Below are 12,388 nucleotides of genomic sequence, written 5' to 3' on the forward strand. Positions count from 1 at the left end.
GGCAGGTGCAAAAGTGTTTTCTGGCATAACTTTTATGAATCCGGGACCTTTATTTATATACTGTTCTGCCAATTAAAACCACAGTATGAGCACAATGCAGGTACTTGTCGGAGACCGAACGTGCGCCTCTTGGGCTACATTGAGAACTTAGCAATGTGCTGCTTCTGTACACTGCTGTCTGATCCTGGCTGTCTTGGTCCCCTCCATTTCGGGAGAGGATGTCTAGTGGCCATGGACTGTCTGAAACTGACACTCCATCTGAAGTAGAAGAGAGCGAGGAGACTGTCTGAATTGTATCAGTAGCTATGATTGGTCACTGATCACGTGACCTCTTTTTGAGACCAGTAGAGGACATGGTAGCTGGTGCCTAAGAACTGAGGCTCCAGTAGGAAGGAGAGCATCTATTTATTTTAAGGCCCATTTTTCACATGAAATAAACTTACCCCTATAATACAACCAGGTTGCAAAAAACATTAGGATGCTATAGACTGCATTAAAAATATAATTCCCACAAACAGTGGCACCATTACATTTTAGATTGGTTTGTTGGATAAACTTTGAGGAGTTATTTGTGTTTTTCAGGATGGATCCACAATGCTGATAGAAGCTGCAAAAGGAGGCCATACAAACGTGGTTTCTTATTTGTTGGATTACCCCAAAAATGCGATGTCTGTTCCCCCTACTGATATCAGTCAGTTGACCTCTGCGCTCCAGGATCCCTTTGCTGTAAGTTATGTTTCCTGTGCAGTGTATTTGTCTTATTTTCTTGCCATTTTCTTGTATTTTCTCCAATGCATACCTCTTAGTTGGAAACTTTGTTTCTAATTTTACATAAATGTCAACAAAATCTGCATATATTTAATTAATGTTTTAATTTTCTAGAACTTTTGTGCAGATTTAATGTTTAGAGCTTTTTCGCAGTTCTCAAGGGTAAAAAAAACCCTGCACTTTACAATACCAGCAAAGTGAATGTGACTTCAGAAACCTCATGCTGCGAATTTCTCCTTTCTGGATTTGAGCCATCAACATTTTTTTTTTCTGCAGCATGTAAATTCTTTGTGTTTTTCACCTATTCAAATGAATTGGGAAAAATGCACGTAAAGAAGCATCTAAACACTTGTACTGTTTTTCCTTCCAACACTCTTGTTTTTGGTGCAGGAAAATCTGCTGCAAATACTGTGTGCACATAACCTTACTGTGGTGCCACTATTGTGGTGTCAGTTATGCCAGATCATGTGAGACCAATGTAAGGATTTGAGCCCAAGAATAAATGTTTGCACTTTGCTGGATACTTCTTAGGAGTCTCTACAAATGCAGGTGCAACTCTGTGAAACTTGACATCTGTTACTGGTTTGTGGCTGTTTTAGGCTTAAAAGAAGAGACTAAAGTAACCACCAAGACGGGGAGTGGGGAGAAAACCTCAATGAAACTGCCAGTATGATAAAGTTGGCGCATCTACTGTAATCGCTTAGTGTGTGATATGCTGTCAAAATGTCAGAATATTGGTAAATCTGACCATTTCCCAATGATTAATAATATAATATTTCTTTAAAGAAATGGGACAAGTGACAAGCAGCATGTGCAGCAAAGAAAATTCACAATTTAGATTTTCAATTTCCACAGTGTAATGGCTGTCTTGTGTCTGCTGTAAAGTGAGCAGCTATGACCTGACGTTGTCACTCCTTTGTTGCTCTAGATCTCTTGTGTACCAATGCATACGCTTGCAATGGTGGTGCCACCTCAAGAACCAGATAAGCCTCCAGACCAGATTGATTTGGGGAAAGGTAAGCACTTAAGTTGTCACTGGCCGAAATGGTATTGATTTTCTAACATGGACAATTGTTCCAAGAAATCATTTTTTGTAAGACACACTTTGATGTTGAATATGGAAGTCTTCGAGGGGTCCACACTTAACGCCACTGCAGACAATTGTGCACATGGTATCTCCGCTCGTTACTCGGGCCCTACTGCATAGCTCTCCAAAGCTGCTTTATGCACCATCAATTACACCTCCATACAAAGGCTCTTTCTTGCATTGTTTCTTTATGATAAATATCAATTCCAAACTACACATGAGTCTGTCATATAAGTGTTAGAAAATGGGGAGATGGAATCAATCCATTTAAATGAGATGTAGAAGGCTCCATTTTTTGCCATATTTTCCTGAGGCTACGGTCCAGGTCCAGGTGTCCTCACCTCTTGTGACCATAAAGCAAATAATAATAATAATAATCCAATTAGAAATGCCTGAATTGCCGTCCTTCGGTCTTCACTCCTATGGAAACAAATGTAATTAAAAGTAATCAAAACATTGTATTTACCCCCCCCCACAACAAAAAAAGTCAGATTTCTTTGCAAAAAGCAATTGCTCACACATCCCATTATTGGAAGAATAAAATTAGTTTTTTTGTCACCATTTTCTAAGGCATTTAATCTTTTCTAATTTTATTTTCAATACAAACTTCTGAACTTTTTTTTCACCACTAAATAAAAAAAAAAGACATTTGGTATCGCCATAATCATAGTGATCCAAAGAATCCTATTTACAGGTCATTTTTATCACACAATGACCACCTTAAAATCAAAACCCCTACAACAATCGAGGAATTAAATGGGAGTCCTAGGGGCGATTTCACCACACTTGGAAACTTCAAAGCTATAACTTATCCTGCAAAAAACAAGCTCCTAATATACCGTATATAGAAACAAAGGGAAAGGAGAAACAAAAGTACAAACACAAAAATTGGCTGTGGTTTAAGGGATAAAATGGATGGCTTCTAGGCCAGCAATATAAGCTTATATTGGCACTCAGTCTGATTGTGTGAAGAGGGTGCGGACTAATCTACAGAGAAGCAGCACCGCGCATTAAGGGGTTAATACGATAACCTTTGTCATTGGGGCATGGCCCTCTATAGACTGATCGGTGAATGGTCAGCAGAATGGTATTGCCTAGTTATTTGCAGCTTTTACACCAGAATCCCCACCCCTGGTGTTGGATCTCAATCTACATGTGTGGGACTTTAGAATTATTGACGTGTTCTCGAAGATTGGTCTGTTTTTACAAGAAATGTTTCCTCTGCTGTCCATAGACTGTCAGAATAAGGCTGCCCTGCAATATCAGACAGGTAAATCCTAATCCGCACTCATGCTTTGGCTATGCCAAAACCGAGTTGAAAAGAACTCTTTAAATCCTAGCTGATCTGAGCATAGTTCACCCTCATGTAATTTGTCTTGTAAATTTCATCTTGCAGTAACGCTGGCATACAAAATGGCTCTAGTCTGATCAAGAATATGAACATTGTAGAAAAATGTATTATCAATGTGTGCAAACTTTTTTTTTTTTTTTGTACAGGTATATCCAAGAAGACTCCTTATAATCTCCACTGTTCAGACACCGAAACAAGATGTCCTCTCCAGCAATATCAACCTCCCGATTGCACAGTGGAGGAAACGGAAGGAAAGCTCAATGAACTTGGTCAGCGAATTAGTGCTATTGAAAGAGCACAACTAAAATCATTAGAACTGATTCAGGGCGAACCATTAAATAAAGATAAAATTGAGGAATTAAAAAAGAACAGAGAAGAACAGGTTCAAAAGAAAAAGAAAATCCTGAAAGAACTTCAAAAAGTAGAAAGGCAATTGCAGATGAAAACGCAGCAGCAAGTTGGCAAAGAGAACTTGGAAGATGCTCCTGACCCAGAAACTGTTGTTTTCCCCCCTTGTTCTCTACCTAGCAGTTCTACGTTAATAGTCGAAGAGGTGATTTTTCCCGATGAGAAATGTCAAGACTTGGATCAATTAAGTACAGTTTGCAACACAGTACTTCTACAGTCGTGTGAAGCAGAGAGGGTATTGCCACCCATGGACATGGCGCCAAAATTATCGAATGACTTGGGCCTTTCAGGAATAGGTTCTAGTGAACCGGTCATATCTTGCAGTAATGTCGTCCTGGAACAGACGCTTGACAGTAGTAATATCATGTCTGCTCAAGTTGCGGAAAATTTAATGATCGCTTCTCCTGCCCAAATGCTTAATGATACTCTTGATGACATTATGGCAGGTAAGAACTGACAAAAATGAACCAGTCTATATGGAATGCGTAAGTGGTAGGAGTGTTTTTGCATGTCGAATTTGTGTGGTGTGAAAACGAGTTGAAACGCAAAAATCTGCAGGTAACAATTGGCGACTTTCCAGCATCTGCATTTTTGTGGTAGTGGGTCACAGCATGTGATTTATAGAAATATCCTTGGAAGCCTCATTAGAAATCAAGTGTCTGCTCTAACGACCAAGTTTATCCATATGGGAGATTGTAGATAAGAGAAATGAAAGCTATATATGATGTCCACCTTTGTAACTAGTTTTTATTTTTGTTCCAATGACTTTATATTTATAATGTCAGTTTGCTGTTGTTTGTACGGACCAATTTGCATCTTGTATAGAGTTAATGGAGTCTAATCTGAAGCCCATCTGTCCTCGACTTCTCAAATTCATTCTGTAGTTTAGCAAAAAGTTGGTGACAGATTTGGAGTACGACTGCAGGATCAGGCTACCCTTGGTTATCGTGTTGTCTGTTACTATGGAGACTCGTACCTGTGATTACGGCAGGAAGTCAGAATCATTACTTGTTTCTGGAATTGTAAAAAAAATACAGCACTGCAATTCATCTGCATGGTTGTATTACTGTAAAGGTTGGTATTCCCATCTCCAAGATCCTATATGTAGTAGATGTAATAATATTAGCAAATACCTCTAATTAGAAATGTTGTAACGTCCTTTTGATTAACTGTTACTTAACTCCTGTGCAGGCATTGTAGTAGCTTCGGTATCCATGGTTTCTACCATTAAGCATTTCGTCAGTATACGAGTGGTCATAACCATGACTACCTAAGCTTTTACAATGCCCCACATGAGGTAAGTGACATAGCGAATCAGAAGAACTATACTACATTTTATAATTGGAGCTATTTCCTTATATTATTATTATTCCTACTACATATTGGGATAGGATCTTGGAGATGGGAATACCCCTTTAAGTCCAAAAGAGGTCCTCATAAGATGAGGGTTTTCAGGTTTGTCTGCATTTATCTGTGCATACCAATGTATTAATTTTTCTCTTTTTTCTTTCCCCATTTAGGTGTATCCGACAAAATATTTTCTGTGTCTGGTAGTGACCCATCTACGACAGTTTCTTCTTCTGTACTCCAGTCAGCTTCAACAAATGGAGATCAAGATGCTTTGCTACCAGCCTTTACTTCAGTGGATATAGATGCACACGTAATTACATACCAAATTTTGTATACTCCTGTAGATTGGGTTGAAATGTGACAGTTGCCCCCCCCTTTTTTTTTCTCTACAGACTGAAAGCAATCATGATACAGCATTAACGCTCGGCTGTGCTGGAGGCCATGAGGAGCTTGTATCTGTCCTAATAACTCGTTGTGCTAATATTGAACACCGAGACAAAAAAGGTACTTGCATTAAATCATTGACCAAAGCTACCTACACTAAGGGTACCGTCACACAGTGCAATTTTGATCGCTACGACGGCACGATCCGTGACGTCGCAGCGATCGTATGATTATCGCTCCAGCGTCGTAGACTGCGGTCACACGTTGCAATCACGGCGCTGGAGCGATGCCGAAGTCCCCGGGTAACCAGGGTAAACATCGGGTAACTAAGCGCAGGGCCGCGCTTAGTAACCCGATGTTTACCGTGGTTACCAGCGTAAAAGTAAAAAAAAAACAAACCGTACATGCTCACCATCTGATGTCCGTCCGGTCCCTTGCCGTCCGCTTCCTGCTCTGACAGATCCGGCCGTACAGTGAGAGCAGAGTGCAGCGGTGACGTCACCGCTGTGATCTGCTCTCACTTTCCGGCCGGCAGACAGTCAGAGCGGGAAGCGGACGGCAAGGGACCGGACGGACATCAGATGGTGAGCATGTACGTTTTTTTTTTTTTTACTTTTACGCTGGTAACCACGGTAAACATCGGGTTACTAAGCGCGGCCCTGCGCTTAGTTACCCGATGTTTACCCTGGTTACCAGCGAACGCATCGCTGGATCGCTGTCACACACAACGATCCAGCGATGTCAGCGGGTGATCAAGCGACGAAAGAAAGTTCCAAACGATCTGCTACGACGTACGATTCTCAGCAGGATCCCTGATCGCTGCTGCGTGTCAGACACTGCGATATCGTAACGATATCGCTAGAACGTCACGAATCGTACCGTCGTAGCGATCAAAATTGCACTGTGTGACGGTACCCTAAGGCTCACTCACCTGCAGAGGTGAATAAATGCAAGCAATTGCAGTAATACTGAGGGATTGCCAACAAAGCTCTTATTTGCCCTTCATGGGGATGTGGTTATCCACTGCATACCCTTCTTCACTGTGGGACCCTAAATGAGTCTTTTGTGATACGAGTGACGCTGAAGTCCACAAGATTAAATACCAATCTGTGTAGTACTTTGATTGCTTCTGTAGCTAAGGGTATTTTAAAGATAACCTGTTAAAAAAATGCTATTTACCTGTAGCTTTGGTGCTAATCGGCAGGTAAATACAGTTTAAAATATATGTGGCAATCTAGTTCAATGTTCAGCTACAAGAAGAAAATTAAATGCTAAGGGGCTTCAAGGACTAACTTATCTGTGATATGGTGTAGCTGGCATTTTTTCTGCTGTATTTAAATTACAATTACATGTTTTTTCCTTAATGCACTAGAAAGCAGCAGCAAGTCACAGGAAGAAAAAATCTGAATGTCCTCTCATGGTGCTGTTAGTGTGGAAATAGATGGATTCGATCAGTGTTGGCAATGTTGTGAAAGTAGAGGTATTAGGCTTCTTTCACACTAGCGTCGGGCTCAGCCCGTCGCAGTACGTCGGGCCGAGGTCCCCGACGCTAGCGCTGTCTCCGCCACACAACGGGGGCAGCGGATGCATTTTTCCAGCGCATCCGCTGCCCCATTGTGAGGTGCGGGGAGGTGGGGGCGGAGTTCCGGCCGCGCATGCGCGGTCGGAAAAAGCGGACCGTCGGGAGCAAAAAAACGTTACATGTAACGTTTTTTGCTCCCGACGGTCCGCCACAGCACGGCGCAACCGTCGCAGGACGGTTGCGACGTGTGTCATTGCGTCGCAAATGCGTCGCTAATGTTAGTCAATGCAGAAAAAACGCATCCTGCAAGCACTTTTGCAGGATGCGTTTTTTTAGGCAAAACGACGCATTTGCGACGTAATGCAGTTAACGCTAGTGTGAAAGTAGCCTTAGTAGTGAGACACCGCTCTACCTTACTGCCCTTCCTATACAGGGACATCAGTGAGGAGAGCAGATTGGTGTCATTATATGTCTCACACACAGGTCTGACATACTCTCTAGGCGTGTTTTATCTTCATCCCTGTCTGATCCATTATCAAAAGGCTTCAAAGTCATCATGCAAGGAAAGAAGTCAACGCTACCAAAGATGAATAACAAATAACACCCCCTTTAAAAAAAAAAATAGTTTTATTCAGCTTGGCAGCCATCATCCCATGATGTGGCCAGTTTAACATGCTAAAACTACTGAAAGGTGCACTTTAAAAGCTGTAACAAATAAACGTAATTGACTTTATTTCTTTTTATGATCTTGCTGAAAATGCACGTATGCATATATTTCTACAGAGCCTAATGGCCATGGTGTAGTGTACTAGCCAAGTAATTGGCACCCGCTTGTCTTGTATCCAGTGTCTTAGACTTGGCAAGTGGAGGATTATGGATTTGATGGTGTATATATAGCTTTTTTCTTGAAAGGCTTGGCGAGCCAAAAACCAAGCTTGCTTCAGTAACCCTGTGGCTTGGTTGGAGGGAGGAGAAACTTCTGGTTTGCTATAGAATTGACCAAAGGTAATACAAGGAGGAAGGTCATTAGCTGGCTAACATGGCTAATAGGTTGTGTAGAAACACATGTATGTACTTTCTGCAAGACCGTAATAAACAAATAGCCCAACATAAAGAAGTTTCTCCGGAATTCTGGCATACCTTGTAAATGATGCACAATTTTTACACAACTGTGCACAAAACTTTGTGACCTACAGCATTTTCACTTCTGTTGTAAGCGCCACCAACTTTGAGAAAAGTGGAGAGGAGGTGAAGTCACCCTGCTGCTTTATGACAATTTATGCCACCAAAGTTGATAAAAATATACTTCAGTAACCAGACTGGAGTAAAAATTTCTGGAGGTGGCTCACAGCATTTGAATGCTGCACCAAATTCACTGATGCATGCACCTGTTGACTGCTCGGGACCCCCAGGGTCCTGCAAGCTCTGCAGAGTGGTAGCGCTTTCAGGCGACCTAATCGGGACCGGGACCTGATGGTATCTGGTCCCATAGATGCCGCAATCGGCAAATGGCAGCACGGTGGCTCAGTGGTTAGCACTGCAGCCTTTCAGCACTGGGGTCCTGAGTTAAAATCTCAACAAGGACAACATCTGCAAGATTGCATGTTCTCCCCGTGTTTGCGTGGGTTTCCTCTGGGTTCTCCGGTTTCCTCCCACATTCCAAAGACATACTCATAGGGAATTTAGATTGTGATGCCCATCGGGGACAGCGATGATAATGTATATAAAGCGCTGCGGAATATGTTAGTGCTATATAAATAAAAAGATTATTAGATCTGCAAGTGTGAAACTGATCAGAGAAATAAAAATTTAAGTCCCATACCAAGACTAGTAAAAAAAAAAAAAATAGTTATATGGTTTAAAACTATAAAAAAAACAATAAAACCCCCACAAATTAAAAAGAAAAAATATTAAACCAATAAATGTGTATATTTATGTATAAAGAGTTAACTGTTGCGACCTTTAAATCTGTCACACCAGTTAACCCTTTGGTGCACGCCTTAAAACAAAAACAGCGAGAACCTTTGCTTTTCTCTATAAAATAGTTTTTTGCTGATTTTACAACAATAAAAAGTATTTAAATGGAGTATTGCTGTAATCATGCTGACCCAAAGAATAAAGCTGCCTTATCAATTTTGCTACTTGTGGAACGACATAAAAAAAAAATCAATTCCTAAATTTTTTTCTTTCTGCCTCCCCAAAATCTGAATAGAAAGCGATCAAAAAATGTCTTGTGCCCGAAAATGGTACCCATAAAAGCCCACCCCCTCCCCCCCCCCAAAAAAAGAAAAAAATTCTGCGCATGCAGACCAAATGCCCCCCTCCCTACTGAGCCCCAAAACGCACTAGGCTCTACAACGTACAGGCACTACAGTGTACTGGTCACTACAAAGGCAGTTTGCAGTTTTCGCTTAGCAACATCCACTTCTGCCGGTTTCTGGAAAATACCCATGGAGTCATAATCATCACTACATCGGTAGATAAATTCCCAAAGGGTTGTAATTTCCAAAATGGGGTCACTTGAAGGGTGATTTATGCTTTTTTCTTCACTGCCCAATGGTATAAAATTCTGTGACTTCCCAGTGGTGTCAATATGGTCACTGCACCGCTAAATTTAATTCATTGAGGTGTAGTTTGTAAAATGGGGTCACTTATTGGGGTTTCTGCTGTTCTGGAACCCTAGTGGCTCTGCCAATGTGACATGGCCCCCTCAAACCATCTGCACTGTAATGTGGCGCTTTTTTCTTTCTGAGCTTTACACTGTGCCTCGAAAGTATTTTTTGACCATTTATGGGGGTATTGATGTACTCGGGAGAAATTGCACAACAAATTGTTCTGTGCATTTTCTATTACCCCTTTTGAAAATTGCAAACTTGGAGTCAGATCAACATTTTAGTGGAAAAAATAGTAATATTTCATTTACTCAGGCAATTCACAAACTTGTATATAATTGGCAGCATTTTAAGAATACTCCCTACTTCCCTAAATAAATTCTTTGAGAGGTGTAGTTTACAAAATGGGATCACCTGTGGGGGTTTCTTCTGTTTTGGCATGTCAGGAGCTTCTCAAATGTGACATGGTATTCGCAACCTATTCCAGCCAAAATAGCTCTAACTCCCTTTCCAAGCCCTACCATGGGCCCAAGCAGTAGTTTTTCAACAAACATGGGGTACCTGTGTCCTTTGGAAAATTTGCACGACATACTTGGGCTTCCATTTTCTCCTGTTACCCTTGAAAAAAAAATTGAGGCTAAAATAACATTTTTGCTGAAAAAATGTGTGTTTAATTTTCATGGCTAAACGTTCTAAAATTCTGTGAAGCCCCTGAGGGTTCAAGGTGCGCACCACACATCTAGATATATTCCTTGAGGGATCCAGTCTCTAAATTTGGGTCATTTGTGCGGGTTTCCACTTTTTAGGCACCTCAGGGGCCCTCGTAACGCAACATGGCGTCGGCTCTTGATTCAAGACATTTTTGTCTTCTAAAACTCAAACTGTGCCCTGTCCCTTCGGAGCCCTGCCATGCACCCAAACAGTAGTTTTCCACCAAATTTGGGGTATTGGCGTATTTAGGAGAAATTGCACAACAGATTTTTATGGGAAAAAAGTTAAATGTTTCTTTTTTCCTTCCACATTCCATGAATTCCTGTGAGGCACCTGAAGGGTTAATAAACTTCTTAAATGTGGTTTTGAGTACCTTGAGAAGTGCAGTTTTTAGACTGGTGTTACTTTTGGGTATTTTCTGTCATATAGGCCCCTCAAAGTTACTTGAAATGTCAGGTGGTCCCTGAAAAAAGTGTTGTAAATTTTATGGAAAAATGAGAAATCGCTGGACAATTTTTAACCCTTATAACTGCATAACAAAAAATTGTTTCACAAATTGTGCTGATGTAAAGACATGTTAGTCATGGGTCCTCTTACTCATTCTTTGGGCTTCACCGATGGGGATTTACAATGCGCAGGACCTAACATGTGACCTACAGGTCCTACACACTGTACCTCTTATGCGCATGCGCTGTTTCGTCTTTACTATGCTATTATGCGATCGCGGTGAATTCAGATGCGCATTTACGCCGTCCAGCGTGTGCCAGGAAGTGATCTCCTCTTCACTTCGTACTTGCTGTTTCTGGACACCATTCTACCTCAACACACCTGCCCCATAGGTAATTTATTTGACTACAACATACAACCTTCCCTCTTTACTTTCCCCTGAGGAAGCCATGATTTGTGGCGATACACGTGGGGCTCTTTCCTCTGTATATCGTGGTGTGACCGGGTGGTCTTTACTTACCATATCTACAACAGGTCTCATACAGCCTTTTTCTCTTGGGACTTTTTTTTGTCCTTCTTTGGCATGTGTTATATCCTCTATATCATCTAAAACCACTGTCTGGGAGCGTGAAAAGGCTTGAAAGGGAAGAAGCGCCATTTGACACTTTAATGCAAAATTTGCTGGAACAATTGGCGGACGCCATGTTGCTTTTGGAGAGCCTCTGATGTGCTGAAACGGTGAAAATCCCCCACAAGCGAGACCATTTTGGAAACTAGACCCCTCAGGGAACGGATCTAGATGTGTGGTGAGCACATTGAACAATCAGGTGCTTCACAGAAGTTTATAACATTGAGCTGTGAAAATAAAAACAAATCACATTTTCCCCACAAATATATTTTTAGCCCCAAATATTGCATATTGTCCCATATTTTGGCCGATAGTCGTGTGAGGGCTTGTTTTTTGCGGGACGAGTTGACGTTTTTATTGGTGCCATTTTTGGGAGGCAGAGTGAACAAAAACCAGCAATTCATGATTTTTTTTTTTTTTTTTTTTATAAAGGTGGGGGCTTTATGTCATGCTGTGTATGGTAGAATTGATAAGGCAGTTTTATTTTTCGGGTACAATTACAGCGATACCCCATTTATATCTTTTTGTATGTTTTGGCGCTTTTACACAATAAAAATTATTTTATAGAAAAAATAATTGTTTGTATCACTTCATTCTGAGCTATAACTTTATTTTTCAGCTGATAAAGCTGTATGGCGGCTTGTTTGCAGGACAAGAGGTCTTAGTCAGCGGTCCTCTATTTGTTTATTTCCTTCTTTTTGATTGCGGTTTATTCCACTTTTTGTTCAGCGGTATGATGGTAAAGCACTGTTTTTTGCCTTGTTTTTTATTTGTTTATGGTGATCAGGTCGTTCAAGACACGGCTATAACAAATGTGTACTATTTATTTTTTCATACAAATATTTATGTATGGGTTCAATCTTTTGAGTTTTTTAAAAATATATTTTTACAATTATTTTATCATCCCTATGGGTAAGTTCACATTTGTGTATATGTGCGCAGCTTATCATCTGCATGCTTACACAGTGTTTTTTTTTTATCCACATCAGCTTACGCATGATGGCAAAAAAAACGCTGCGTGTGCATGCTTTTGTATGCATTTTTTTGCCTGCGTTTGCGTTTTTTATGCGCATGCGTTCGATATTTCCAGGAGGGCATGTCTCAATGGGCATGTCCCTGC

At 41.0% G+C, this 12,388-nt stretch overlaps 1 protein-coding gene across 1 annotated transcript in view; it reads left to right on the plus strand.

Annotated features, from left to right (window-relative positions):
• LOC143776553 (ankyrin repeat and KH domain-containing protein 1-like) overlaps window positions 1–12,388 on the plus strand; it is a 196,800-nt gene that overhangs the window by 136,611 nt on the left and 47,801 nt on the right. Inside the window, exons 13-17 of the mRNA XM_077266025.1 lie at window positions 583–726; window positions 1,697–1,784; window positions 3,353–4,060; window positions 5,135–5,274; window positions 5,357–5,468. Of these exons, the coding sequence (XP_077122140.1) occupies window positions 583–726; window positions 1,697–1,784; window positions 3,353–4,060; window positions 5,135–5,274; window positions 5,357–5,468 (1,192 nt within the window). The remainder of the gene's footprint in view (window positions 1–582; window positions 727–1,696; window positions 1,785–3,352; window positions 4,061–5,134; window positions 5,275–5,356; window positions 5,469–12,388) is intronic.

The sequence above is a fragment of the Ranitomeya variabilis genome, chromosome 5, assembly GCF_051348905.1.
Source record: "Ranitomeya variabilis isolate aRanVar5 chromosome 5, aRanVar5.hap1, whole genome shotgun sequence".
In the NCBI taxonomy this organism is placed as follows: Eukaryota; Metazoa; Chordata; class Amphibia; order Anura; family Dendrobatidae; genus Ranitomeya; species Ranitomeya variabilis.